General features: G+C 38.8%; 1 protein-coding gene across 2 annotated transcripts; it reads right to left on the bottom strand.

Annotated features, from left to right (window-relative positions):
- Positions 1-2209: 2209 nt before the first annotated feature.
- On the bottom strand, positions 2210-14496 carry LOC115729756 (DNA ligase 6). Of its 2 annotated transcripts, XM_030660412.2 has the most exons (20): positions 12078-14496; positions 11837-11954; positions 11637-11718; positions 10692-10794; positions 10464-10560; positions 10082-10184; positions 9680-9793; positions 8759-8806; positions 7888-7985; positions 7724-7789; positions 6787-6946; positions 6555-6662; positions 5944-5993; positions 5573-5607; positions 5391-5452; positions 5160-5321; positions 4978-5066; positions 3855-3954; positions 2784-3121; positions 2210-2636 (listed from the first exon to the last, which is right to left on the bottom strand). In XM_030660412.2, exons 1-19 carry the CDS (start codon positions 14371-14373, stop codon positions 2813-2815), a joined length of 4200 nt encoding a protein of 1399 aa, XP_030516272.1. In that variant the 5' UTR covers positions 14374-14496; the 3' UTR covers positions 2210-2636; positions 2784-2812. The 2 variants fall into 2 exon arrangements, 1 of the variants encoding a protein (XP_030516272.1); XR_004013999.2 differs by lacking the exons at positions 2210-2636; positions 2784-3121; positions 3855-3954; positions 4978-5066 and having other exon boundaries at positions 5282-5321; positions 5529-5607.
- Positions 14497-15017: the final 521 nt, after the last annotated feature.

Raw genomic sequence — 15017 nt, 5'->3', positions numbered from 1 at the left:
GGCATTTTATTTTTAAGTCCGACTTGGTCTTTGTTCTTTTTTTTTTTTTTAGGTCAATTCCAAAGTGGACAATGGATGAACTGACGTGGCGTTTTGAATCCAAAACGACACGCTTGATTCCCAGAATTTTCTCCTGTGGCTTAGCTCTGGTTGCGTTTTTAGCATCGTCGTCAACATCCTTTATCTGCAACATACTCCTTTATGTTCGTCCCGACCTGAACTGGATGTTCATCGTCAAAAGCACACACAGAGGGGAGAAGAATCTCCAAAACGCTCGTTGGGAGCTTTGTGTCCTTCATTGCTGGCCCCCGCAGACTCTTCGCACTTAAACCTCTAAGAACAGAGTAGTGAGGGGAAAAGTGTCAAAAAAGTCCTAAACCTATTGTATTAGTACCAATTCAGTCTTAAACCTTTTTTTAATGTCAATTCAGTCCTAAACCTTTTGTATTTGTGTCATTTAAGTCCTAAACCTTTTATTAGTGCCAATTCAATCCTAAACCTTTTACAATAATACCAATTTAGTCTTAAAAATTTTGCATTTATGCCAATTGAGCCAATTCGGCCAATTTTTATTTGAAATCACTAGCATGGACGTCAATTATACTACGTGGCACGGTTGGCACTAACATGGATATTTTTTTAATATATTTTTAAATATTTTTTAAAAATAATTTTAAAAAAATCAAAAATATTATTTAAAATATTAAAAAATGTTCAAGTTAGCGCTAGCCGTGCCATATAGGACAATCGATGTCCACGTTAATGATTTTCGATCAAAATTGACCGGATTAACTCAATTGGTATAAATATAAAATATTTAGGACTGAATTGGCAATAATACGAAAGGTTTGAGATTAAATTAGCACCAATAAAAGGTTTGGGGCTTAATTGGTACAAATGCAAAAGGTTTAGGACTGAATTAGCACCAAAAAAAAATTTAGGATTGAATTGGCACTAATGCAATAGGTTTATGACTTTTTTGACACTTATCCCGAGTAGAGAGTGTCGGGAAGGAATTCTTGTATTATAGTAAGTGATCCTCTCTGAATCCTTACTTCTCTCATCGCCTGACTGTCGCCGGCCCATGATCGCTTCTCATTATCGCCCATTCAGTCACCAAAGAACACACTCTGTGTGCCCTTATTTCCCAACCAGCACCTGCGATTTGTGAGTTCATTCAATCCTTCCTTTGCAGGGTCCGATCATCAGCAGCGAGGCTTCCGCGACCTTCTCTCTAGCAGTATTTGAGAATTTAGTAAATGGACTTTTTTAATTGAAAACATATACTTATTTTTAACAGTGATTAATTCCACTTATCCGGCAACTTTTATTCTCAAAGGGCGAGGACCAACATTTTGGCACTCTCTCAGACGAAGCTACAAATCATTGTACAATGTTACAAAAGTTTTAGATCCTCCCTATGGAAAAATAGAACAAGATGTCCTTTCCATAATGATTTAGAATAAAGAAAAGCCAAGGGAGAAAATTATTAAAAAAAAGAAAAAGAAACACTGCTACCTATGCAGAGTAATTTATTTGATGATATATAAAATTACACCAGAGCGGAAAAGAGCATTTGAGAAGAAAAGTCGAATTTGCGCCGAAAAGATCTACTGAGGAGGTGATGCACTTCTTGGAGGGTTATGCACAAACTATAGAAGGCATGGAAGAGAAACTTATGGCCTACAAATAAGGAGAAAGTAAAAAATTTCCATGACAAAGAGGTCAAATTAAGAAGGGTTTTTCTTAATGTCATGGACCACACAGTACACCAAAGTCAAGTAAGAACTTTTAAATTTATTTTGTTCTTTTTCTTTTTTTTTTCCTTTTTCGTGCTCCGTCAGTCACCGGACCTCGGCAATGGCCGACGGAGAAGAAAGGGAAAAAAAAGGGAAAACTTTAAAAAGATAAAAACATAAAATATACTCAAATATTTCTTTGTCGGTAAAAATATTAAAATATTCAAGATAAGTAATTCTGAAAAATGTTTTCACCTCTTTAAACTTAGGAAATTTTATGCATGAGTGTTCTAATGACTGGAAAGTGTTTTTCGTTGGCTAAGTCATTTTCGACAAACCTGTGAAAGTCCCAAAAACTAATTCTCAAAAAGCACTTTCTCTCAAACATACAAACCCCAAGAGAGACCACAGGCCCTAGGGGTTGGTTGGGTTGGATAGCTGAAGACCTCGCCATTAGACACAAGAAAAATGAGGAAATGCATCTCGTGTACCCAGTCATACGCCTGTACGTGCATGGTTACATCCTCTCCAGGACACCATTCTGTACCAAATTTTGCCATTACGGCCCTGTCCGTTTACCTAACTACTGCTTACATGTAGACAGAAAGAGCCGAATGCAACACACACGGCTTGACGCTAACAAGCTGTGCCCCGCACAAAAGAGGCCGCATGCTGCTAAAGGCTTGGCTGAAAGTACTAGTAGAGCCCCTGAAAGTTGCAAAGATCCCCTGTGACTCGTGAGCATCATGTTGAGTTGAACACCGCCCGCCTCTCTCCTTATCTGAACAGGGTATGTCAGTATAACCTTCCTAAATTTCTTCTTTACAGAAACTATTTACACCATCTGCAAGTGAAATATCAACCAGCTGCTGCTCAGCTACTGACCTTCTGTACTTCCTATCCATGAACAAATGCCAAAATAATCAGAAGCCACATGGACAGATGAAAAATATGTAGCGTGAGATAGTGGCCTACTCCGAAAATGGACACCAAAAGACGATTAAATGGATGAGGATACACACGCACACATGTATGGTTCCTTACCCTTGAAACTGCAAAACGGTACTTCAACTTCAACCCGTAGAGCTCATGTCCATCTTCCTAGTCTGTGACTGAAACATCTCAGCAATATCAGCTGCTGTGCTGCAATTTTCTGGATTTCTATCCGACACGCACCTAATAAATCTGGGAAACCGCATAGAGATGCCACGGGAAGGATGAACTAAACCTACAGCAGCCTGGTGGACAGGTGACAGAGTTAAGTCTGCACTTCTAATTTCCCAGACTGCTTCTGGAGAGAACCACATATCAGGCACCTCCGCTGTTTTGTAACAAGGTGGCTTCTTGGACAAGATCCTGTCCCCTGAAAAGAACTCTTTCATCTACAACAAGAATAATCAGCATTATAAAACCTCTTAGCTCCTCATTCATCAGCAAGAAACTGGTTATAACATACGGGAAAACGACACCTATCTCAACAAACATTCCCGGTCTTCCTTGACTAATTTATAATTATTCCATTGAGAAAAGTGCATAATAATTAGATCTAAGCGAAACACGTTCCAATTAGGATTTATTGGACAAACACATTTTTCAAATAAGTTGGTAAAATAATGGCATTCATACTGAACAGTGGCCAGTCAGCAGGGGTTCGCTAGTATTGAGTTATTAAAAACTCTCCCTCCATTGATAGTGATAGTTGCCCACTACTAATTCAAATTTAACGCATGAATAAGAGTTTGATCTTACAAGGCCCACTCCATGAAGCAGTCAACTATAAGCAGTAAACAAGGCTGAGGAAGAAGTTGGGAATTATTTTAACCTCATCGTGTGTGGCCAAATCCACACTACTTGCAACTGAACGTGGCAAGGAAGATGGGAATCACAGTTAGCTTATATCGTACCATGGCGGAGTTCTCTAAAACTATTGTGCCTGCATTTTGCAGGATGGCCTATTGTGCAGGTTTTTGGGGGAAAATAGTGCTCGATTCCCAAGCATGTGCAGTCACCAAGCGAAAGCATAGTTACTTGATTTCATTTTTCTTTTAATCCTCAATAACAACGGCGTGAAAAGATAACCATAAAGAGATCAAAATAAATACACCTCTCATTTACCTCGATGTAAAATGAATCCGAAAACCCAGACATTACACGACATACACTTTGAAACTCCTCTGTGTCAGGATTGTAACATGACATCAGGAACGGACTGTACCTGATAGAAGAACAATGTCAAATTTCAGCACAGCAGATGCAATGCCACTTGAAACTCAAATGCTAGTGATTAACAGACAAATTGGAAACCAAGGCTTGTCTGAAAGCTATTGTTTGTTTGCTCATTCTGGGCATAGCAATCTGAAATAGCTAATTGATTAAATGAAGATCTCTCTGACATTCATAGGATGCTAAGACTAGAGATCATCCATGATGAAGTATAAAATGTGAAAATAATCTTCCATAATAGCGAGTCTGATGAAGATGAAGAGTAACTATATTTCAAATCTTAAGCTGACCACCACTAACCTAGACCTAGCACTTTGACTACAATATTTGTGACGTAGGACAATGAGTCCGACAACAAAGAATAAATGTTTACGATTCACACCTAAAGCTTCCTAAGCATAACATCTATGGTTTCTTAAGCATCACACCTAAGAGAAAAATTGAATCACACGATTCCAAAGCAAAGACTTGCCAAAAGTAATCATCAACTCTATCAAAAAAAAGAAAGTATGACTACCATATAAATAGACTCTCCAAAAGTTCTACTTCCAGTTGCAATAGTCGACTTCTAAGCAAGAAACATGATAGAAAAAGGAAAGTTAATAAAACCCTAACAAGAATCAAATCATAATAGGTATCGTGCTACCACTTATCCATGGAAATATATCCTAATCCTTTAGCACCCTTGTTTGTTGTGAATTGGTGCAATGATTGATCTTCGCCACAACTCTGCAGAAACATTCACATGGGAACTAATATCACATTGCATGATTTTGTTGGCTGTACCAATTTGTTAAGTGATCATCAACTGAAGAGACAATACCCTTATATTCATCCAGAAAAGAACGAGACCAACAGTGATTCTGAAAGAGGTGGTTAGTGCAAGTTTGCAAATTAAGATGTCCATCTATTGTGACAGTGATATGGGGTTTACTACTAGGTGCCATCCACGCTTATCAGGAAGAGGATTAATGATTATGAGAAGTAACAATGGGGAGCAAGATATGATAATTACCATCCTGCTTTCCTCCCATTACCATGCCAGGCACCAATTGGGACTAAATCTAGAGAGTCACCCAATCCTTCTACATAGTCCCGCTTTACCTATAAAGAGAATAGCACTGTCGGTAATAACAGTCTTTTCTCAGTTTCTTTAAGTGAAATAAAGGAGTTCACAGAAAGGGCATCTCATAAGACCTTCAACCATGTTTCAGCACGTTTTGATGGAGAATATCCAGCATCGATGTCCAAAGATTTTACCATAATCCCCTCACATGAAGAACGGAGTGCATCTTCAAGAAACAAGTTCATCCTAGCCAATGTATCTTCTCTATCCAAATGAGAATCCTCGGCATCCACCTACATTGGGCTATCATGTTCAACTGATCTATGCAAATGCCTAGAAAACTCACTCAAACAGGAACTTACAGTCATTTCCTCAACATACTCGAGAAAGCCCTTCTTCTCATCATTGAAAAGTTCCCGCAAGACTGTTAAACATCATGCAGATTTGCAGTACATCAGAAACAAATGAACAGAGCAGTCTAAATCAGGATAACATTTCATCAGTTAAGTTTCTTGGCATAAGTAAAACATGGGGAAGGGCAGACCTTTACGTCTTCCACGGAGGGGGAAACCAAGTAGCCTGCAAAAGAGGATGAGTTCAGCTCAAATTTGAAGGACCTAATGTCTATTTGATTAACTTGGCCACTTAAAGTTGATAATAGTCCAAATGCACGTTTCTATTTGCAGCAAATTAACAGACTTAAAGTTAGCATTACATCCTCAATTTGCGGCGAATAAGCAGACTTAAAATTAGCATGGATCAAGCCATAAATATCCATTGCACTTGCACATGGCTGGTTTACCTAAGAGGAACATAAGATGATGGTTCATCCTAACCTCCTGGAACTGAACATGAAATCTTGGTGCAACTTAAAAGGATAAAAGTGTTGAAGTGCATGAATTTGCTGATACTTACTGCTCTCCATTTGCAAACATGACATCAAAGACAAATATGCAGATATCAACCTGCATGAGGAGAAAAAACATCAGCATCCATGCAAAAACCAACACCCAATTACTATAGCTGAAACTTTGATAAAAAGGGGAGGTCGATACATCAAATATACAATGACAAGACCTTTGCCTGGCAGAGGATGAACTTGATCCCTACTTTCTGAAATTAATTTACTACAACCAGCAAAGTTGCTTCGCCTCAGGAGAACATCTCAACATGGTTTTCAGACTCTTGTAAGACACATAGACACATAGCTCCGACAATTCACAAACAATTAACTTGTTCAAAAAACTTCATCAATACACAAAATGATTTTCGAGTAATAAGTGAACAGGACACACTGAAGAAATGCTCTTTCAAAACTGCAAAAGGAGAAAAGTTTATGGTTGTAAGCTTTGTAGTCAGGAGCTCATTAGAAAACTAAGGCTAAATAGAAGCTACATTTAGTTTCAGAAGCCAAAGAGAGAATTGCACCCCTTACCTGCGAAACTAATAACCGTATCCATAAGGTGACTAAGACAAGACATCTAGTGACGCAAATAAGCGAACATTGAATTTGCAGCTGTACAAACCTTAATGCTATCCAATGAAACCAAAGAATCTCTACCCCCTCTCTCTCGTGAAGACAGTTCCTGAAAAGACATGAGCTTGCATCCGCTCTTCCTGTCAACAGCAACTACCTATATGACACCGGATCGGAGATAAGTTAGCAGAGCCCAGTCCTATGAGATACATATGTCCAACCACTTAAGTAAGGCAAAAACATGATTGTCTTTTAACTTTGACACAATGGTATAATCTTACCTCAGCATCCAATATGAAAGTCCCAGCAGAAGGCTTACACAATTCCTTAACTATGGCAATCAGATCTGGAAATCTGGAAGTTGTCTCATCTCCATTTCTTGAAAAAATGCGGATAGATCCATCAAATAGCTTGTGAATCTGAGCACGTTGACCGTCATATCTGACATTCAATCAAGGAGGCAAGTTCAAGATGTATCATACAAAAGCATAAAACTTCAAAAATACTAAAAAGACAGGCAACTGGTCAAGCAAAACAAAAAAAAAAATTCAATGCGTCGCTCACTGGAAAAATGCCACCACACAAGCGTTTCCTAATGAAGACATCACCAAAATAAGTGTAAACAGCAACATAAGTAATTACTCATCCACAAATAAATATAGAACTCTTAACAGAATAGAACAACCAATCTTTTGCAATATAGTATCGAAGTAGAACCTTAAGCACCACATAATGTACCAATTCATCCCAGCTCTTTCGGTTTATTCCATTTATGATAGAGTCCAATTTCAGTTTTCTTCTCCATTACAAGTTGAAAGGTTTCTATCAAGATTTAAGGGTGAATATTCCTTAATAATGATGGCGCAGCTCCAGATCAGAAAATTTCCAAGAGCCGCCGATTATCATCCAAGGTCTGAGATTTATAGCAAATGACCAGTACGTGTTCAGAAGGCATGGTGTCCCCTTTTTATGGCCTGTTCAGAATAAATTGTTTGGATGGCATTGTTTCTGGTTCCTGTTGTCTCATGCTTTAAACAAGAAAGAACCAAGGAACAATACTCAAAATTTTATGAACAGTGAGATCAAGCAAGCAGAGATTTATGTAAACAATTAGCCAAAAAGTTGCCTCCCTAGTATAAATTAATATAAGCATTGAAATGTAATAAGATGGAATAAAATAAGAAGTAAAAAGGAGAAAAGATACAGAGTGATACTCACTTATATTCACATGTGAAGGCCCTATTTTCAAAGAGTTTCAATACTGATGGACATCCATTGGTAATTCTGTCGCCAAATAGAAAAAGAAGCATAAATTAATCAAACCACGAAAAATTTCAAAGGGAGAAAAGGCCAAAGGGGAAGCTTGAGAACTGAGTTTATACTTTGCAAGCATCGGCTTTATAGGCAATCCCGGGATCATCGACAAATGTGAGGAAGAAAATTCAATTCCTTCCTTCATGAGAGAAGGTATAATCAAATCCTGTCCACAAAACTCACTGGCTCAAGTAAAGCATTTGCCAAAACAGAACCTTGTACCCAAAAAATTGATGGAAAGAAGATAATGCCTATTATATAACAAACAAAAGGTAGTATTTTCTTTTCGCGTGCTGGTATTTTGGTCTCTAATTACTGCTCAAATTAGCTTGACCAAGGATATCTCAACTGAAAACTTTGTGAATGCTCCAGCGAAACAGAGCTCAGCTCATTATGATACTTTTTAAGGGAAAATGCTAAATGGCCCCTCCAGCTTTTGTCCATGTACCCCTTTGTATTCCCTACCTTAATACGTCCACCCTGTCACCTTCAAATTTTGTTAGTCGACTGCAAATGGGACCAAGTTGCCAATTTTCTACCAAGAAAACTGCTGTTACCATTTTTTAACTTCAACATTCAGTTTTGTTCATTAAAAGAATGGTATTTGGTCTTTTAGGCTAGTCTAAGATGAAACTGGTATTTCTAAAACTTGAGGATGTGACATGGTATGCGGAGTGGGTGCAATGTAAAGCAAGAATTTAGAATGTTCCCCTATGTTTAAGTAAACAAGGAAATAAAACAGTCTCTAATCAGATACGACTTGACATATTAAGACTTAACATATTAACCATAGAAAACTAGTCTAAAAGAATTGCATTTTCCCCCTTTAAATTTAAGCACACTACGTATAAAATGCCACATACTGGTATATGCAGGTCTAAGAAAGCAGAAAAATGACATCAGAACCAAAAATTACTACCACTTGAATGAAAGACTTACCAAACTAGGAAGTACATTATATGCTTCAAGTATGGAGGCAGAAAGGCTCTGCCAAGCAACAAAGACATCAATTAAGCAAAACTGGGTCAATTGTTTGCAAGTGCATATTCCTGTTGCAAGTCCATTGCTATTCCTTAATTTAGAATAATTCTAACAGCTAATAACTAGAGAATCACATTGAAACTTTTTACTAGGGTAAAAGACAAAACAGTGACTATATCAATATGCCAAAAACAATAGTGTGTGCTTCACATGTGCGACTTTTAACCATGGCTTTAACTTTTGACTTTAGCTAAAACTTTTGACATATGGGATCGGATTTTTTTTTTAATTTTTATCAATGACTAATCTTCTATTAATTAAAGAGTTCATAACAATTTTTTCATTAACTACATTTTTAGCTGAACTGCAATGAAAAGATGGCAATCATCTTCTGCTGAACATTGTCATAATTTAACTAGGAAAATATCATCCCACAGTCCTATTTGTTTAAACTGCAATTAACTTTCCACTACTTTCATGTTTCCATTTTTCATGGTACGCACCCTTTACTCTACCCGAGCCAAGAGAAGAAATAACTCTATTAATCACCAGCTCATGACACAAATAACTTTTTTTTTTTGGTCGGAATGACACAAAATAACAGTACAGTGCAAAAAAAGATGCAGCAAATGGCACATGAATCTTTAGGCAAATTTTACTTCAAATTTTTTTTTTCTCTTGAGTATTTATGTCTGTTCTGTCATGGCACACAAGATTGAAAGGCCTCACATCATTAAAACTACATAAATATTTGCACTTAAAGCCATTATAATAACAATTTACATTAAATTAACATCTTTTTTATTAAAGACCCCCAGGCACCTATGAATCATCCCACTTAACGAAAATAAAGTTAGGAATAGCACAATTCAATTTGACCTGAATCTTCTCCAACTTTTGTGATGTGTCTTCAAAAGACGAGTTCATTACAACAGCTTGAGCAAATGCGGGCAGAACAGTTCTCATCATTGCTCCAATCCTTAGATTCCTAACCTGTAATAGATGCATATGGCAAATATTGCTAAGGATTTCTTTCAAAAAAAAAAAGCCATAACTACGCGAATTAAATCCCTCCCTCCCTTTCTCTCTTTCTCTGCTTGTAGCTGAGAGTACATCAATGCATCTATTGGTAACTTAACCAATTGCCAGGAAAAATGAAACACACACACACACTCTCTCTCTCTCTCTCTCTCTCACAAAAGTGAGAGGGTGCTTGTTTTATCCGGAATAAAAGAATTATACATAAGGATCCATTGCTCTTATACTAAAATTATTTCTTACCAAGGTTCTCACAATAAATTTCATCTCCATCTCCCTACAGGAGTGCATGAGACTCACAATAAGGTTCTTTTTGCGGACATTGCTCCCGGTCCCTGTTTGGAAACTGTTAAACTTCACTTAAGAAAGAAGAGTAAGAATCTACCAAGTGGCCAAAATAAAATATCACTCATCAGAGATGAAGAAAAAGAATGTGCTAAAAGATTACCTCATTCATTAAATTAATTAACAATGTTAAAAAAAATATAGAGGAATATCAAAATTCTCCCAGGAGGAATATTCTGCGATAATGTTAAAAAAATGAGAATCACTGATAAGTTAACCATGCTTTCTCTCTTAAGATTTAAGCCGCTGAATTTAGATAAGAAGATTGAATATCTCATACCTTATTTTTTTTAGCACAGAGAATACATCTTTAATCAGCAGCGCCGGAGGAGGGGCAAGTAAAGTTTGTGTTTGTCGGCATTCTTGGGCAACGTCACCTGAAACATTCTAAACTTATTTAATAGGATAACGCACCATACATACACAGATAGAGGGTGGGGAAAGATTGCAACAAGTCAACGCAAAAAATATGTTCTGAAAATAAACAAACAATTGATTTTTTCCATACCAAGATCACCCAATCTGTTGTACATATCCCTTATTTTAGACCTTTTCACTCCACAGACATCTTCAATGGCTGCTGTAACCAGGCTTCCACCAATATTTAGCTCCTGCAGGATCATCACACAATACATGTTTATCTCATCTCTCATTCACATGCAAATGCAATCAGTCAATTTAATCACATAAAATGGAAAAAAATCATGCTTTTGCTTTGATATTTTCATATACAAGATAAGTAAGTTGACTGCAAACAGGATAACATTCCTTAATCTCATGATATGCATATATTCAGAAAGAGAAAATATGTTAATTCTCATCACATAACACTCGCATAGGGATGTACCGTACCCCCTTAGCATGTTACAGTTAAGGAACAAGATTTCCAAGTGTGTGGCACAGAATCGACCCTTTCTTGTTCATAGTTATAGGATCATGGGAATATGAGGTAAGCATCCGCACCCTTAAGCTTCTGTCATGGCATGTAACTGACCTCAATAAAAATAATTTATTTCCAAGCTCAAGTTGGATAAAGTAACAACCACAGAAGTACCATTTACTTTGTTCACTAATGCTAGAAGCTAATCAATCTGGAATTACTCACAAACTAACAGAAGCTATTTATTTCACACCATACATCTAACTTGTCTTTCCAGTGATGATAGGTGATTCTTATCAGCATGACAAGAACTCAGTCCTATCCATCCTAAAGCCTCAGAATTTTTAAGGGTTAAATGCCCATTTTGGTCAGACACATTGCATGATTTAACATCACTGGAACGTCAGCACCAAAAAAAAAAAAAAAAAAAAACCCTGTTAAGACTAGTTTATCATCCATTTTCACAATTTCCAAAACCAATTCATGGAAGTATAAAGTTCAGAAGGCTCAAAGACACATCAACATCCTCCATGACCAAAGAAGATGACACGTTAAATAAGCTAATAAACTAACCATATTTTCGTGGTCAGGAGCAATCTTGTTTGTGCAGAGATACATAGCTGGTAAAACATCCTCAGGTGACAAAGCCAACAAACTGTGCATTAAGAAAATAAGAATAGATATTAAGCCATCTCTGATAGCTAGCTAGAGTAACTCCATAAAAAGAAAGGGAAGAAAATGAAGAAGCTGGAGTTATAATAGCTTCAGCACACCTTCTGAACATGTTGCAAAGCATGGATGTAACTTTTATCTTGCCTTTTTCCCTTTCAACAAGGTCAAAAGTCCGTGCAAGATGCATATAAGGAGCGGGCTCTCCAAGTCTCCAGGAAGCTGCAAATGTTCAAAACTGTCATCACATGCTTGGTTTGAGGATCCCATAAAAAGTGTAAAGGCCCAAAAGTAGTATGCAGTGAGTTCCTTAAAGAAAAACACAATTCACAAAAAGATGCCAACCATGCTCAACAGGATTATACTTTTCAAGTGGAACTGACACGAAATTTGTGCATATTTCAGTTAGTGGACGCTCCACTGAAATAGCAGCCACGCTTCCTGAGTTCTCTGACAGTGTGATGTGGCCAGTGGTGAATTTACTATCACTAGCGGTGACAGATTGACTTGAGACCACTGATACAACTGAAATGTCGTTATTGTCTACAGCTCCACTCTCCGTATCACGATAATACACATCCAGAGCCTTGTCGATGTCTCCTTTTGTTTTTTCCAAGATGCTGGCAGCATAGCTTCTTAACGAATTATCGCCATTTACAATTTGCATAAACTGATCTATTTTGTCGTGATATGAGCATGAAATGTTATCATCTTTAGAGCATGGCTGAGAGTCGGATTCAAGTCCACCATCTTGAGAACTGTTGGGCACACTTTTAGTGAAAAACCTTGTTATTCTAGATTGTCCAGACCCACTTGACTCCAACTTTGGAGCGCTCTTCTGCTTCTTTTTCGGGCTATTTCTGACATTTCTCTTCTTCTTTCCAGGAGACTTGCTGGTCATGCTTAATTGCACGGTGGGCAACTTGAAGTCTTTGCTAAATGTACTTCCCATTCCACAAGTGCTACCCTTTACAGAATCTGGTACTGAAGGTGATGGATGGACATCACTTGAACTCGTAACGGATGCCAGGAAAGAAGAAGCAGAAGCAGAAGCAGAAACTTGTTGGTAGAATTCAGTCTCCTTTTCATAGAAATTAGAAACTGCATCAACCAAATTCCTCCCTGAGCTGTTGATTAGGCCTATCATCTGGTCTCGCGTGACCCATGCAGGAAGACAATCCTGGAGGGCCTGTAAGATTTCCTTCTCACCCTCTTCCAAAGGCAAATCTGACTCTTCAGAACCTCCTTTTTTCAGATCAGTTGTTTCATTTAAAAGAAATTTTGGATCCAAAATTTCACTAAGATCTTCCTTTGATAAATTCTCCTCTTTTTCTTGCATCGAAGCATCATCTGAAGCAGTAGCAACTACTCCTCCAACTATGTCCTCTTTTTCAGAGGACCTTGAGAGGAAATTCATCAAGAACTCTTTCTTGTTGGCAGTCTCATCAAGTAATCCAGCGAAATGCTTTTGCACTCTATGAAAATGCTTGCTGTCAAGATTCTCAATATCTGAGCCAACTGTAGGAACAACACGCTTTGGTTTTAAGAACTTCACAAACTCCCTTAGCTCATTGTAGTTTGAATGCTCACTGTATGGTACAAGATGAATCTCAAATGAATCTTTCTTCCTAATAGCAAACTTATCTCGCTTCACTTCATACGTCCACCCAGTGGGCACAAAGCCCACAACCTGTTTATATCCTTTTTCCACCATAATCTCCTTCATCTGAACAAAATTAGGTCGAAAATATGGCCATGTTTCGCCCAACACATTCCAACCAACAACATGAACAGCAGTTTCACTTTCATCCTCTGTAAATGCCCCACTCTCGCCGTACCCCAAAGCATGCAAAATTGCCATCTTCCTACCATCCACGTACACCTTACGACCACACCGCCTGGCTACCTCAAGCAAAATCCGCTCTTTCCCAATGACATAAGTCGCCACAAGAAACAAAATGCTCTTTGCCGAATCCCCATTTTCACCTCCGACTCTATCTATGACACTGACTATATAATCAATGCTCTCTTCCTGACAGGGGAACACAAATTTAGGATTACAATAAGTGGTATCCAAGAAGATTGCGTCACAAGCCACGAACTCTCCCAAACCGGGCTCCAATCTCATCGAATCACGAAACCGAAAATCACCCGTGTGCACATACCGCCGGAACTCACCATCACCACCTCCTGGGACTTTGAACAGGAACATGACCGCGCCAGGGCAATGGTTGGCGTCCACGAGCCTGACCTCGCAGCCATCGATCGAGACCACCTCTCCGACCGGCAAGCTCACGACGAGCACGGCAGGCACGCCGAGGACTTCGATCAGGAGGCGGGAGGTGGTGGGGGAGCAGAAAACGATGCCCCTGGACCAGGCGGAGGAGAGGCCGGTGTAGTGGTCGGAGTGGAAGTGGGAGAGGAAGTAGGAGACGGAGTGGTCGCCGGCGTAGCGGAAGGCGTCGACGAGGAAGCGGGTGTGGGGGATGAGCTTCGAGGGTGGGAGGTCGGAGGGCGACAGTGGAGGGAGAGAGAGGGAGGGTTTGTCGGTGGCGGCGAGGAAGAGACGAGTGGAGTCGAAGGATGGGGTGGTTTCCGAGGAGGCCATGGAGTGAAGTGAAAGGGTGAGGAGAGAGCGCATTTCTACTGCGGAGGAGAGAGAAAAAAAGACGGTTCGGGTTTTCCTTCGGCGGTTACGCGGCGGAGTGGGAGGCCGGTAAAAACTTGGGGGCAAAACGGGAAGAAGGGCGCCGGTGTATGATCCATAATTCCGTATCACGGCGGGAGGATTCGACCTAAACAATTACTTAAACTATTTCGTCTCAACTTTGAGACGTCAAATTCGAATATATCTTCCGAGATGAAAGGCAAAAAAATATTTTCTCTCAATTTGAGAGGTGGCAATTAAAAAAATAGATTCCACATCAATTTCTATTAACCATCATCGGGTAAACAAGTACAATAGCGTTTCACTCTTGAAGCGAGTCATCAAAGTTTCGATTCCTACGTAGCCGACCTACACTTCACACAGTGCTTATTAACCAATTGCTATGTGCCTCGTTTAACAAGCATTTTGCAAAACCAAAAGTGCTTGAACAAGGCTCAATTCGCGACAGGATTTTGAGACGGCAAGGAATGAACATGATTTTACTTTGAACAGGATGAGATTGTTTCATAGTTGCACATATGAAATCGATACTGACTTCGGATGATTTCTCGGAAAAGAGTTTCTCACGAAAGGAAAATCAAATGTGCCAAAAATAGACAATACTTCGAATAAGTTAA

Source organism: Rhodamnia argentea, chromosome 2 (genome assembly GCF_020921035.1).
Source record: "Rhodamnia argentea isolate NSW1041297 chromosome 2, ASM2092103v1, whole genome shotgun sequence".
NCBI classification, from domain to species: Eukaryota; Viridiplantae; Streptophyta; class Magnoliopsida; order Myrtales; family Myrtaceae; genus Rhodamnia; species Rhodamnia argentea.
This window is presented reverse-complemented; position numbering and strand designations above follow the sequence as displayed.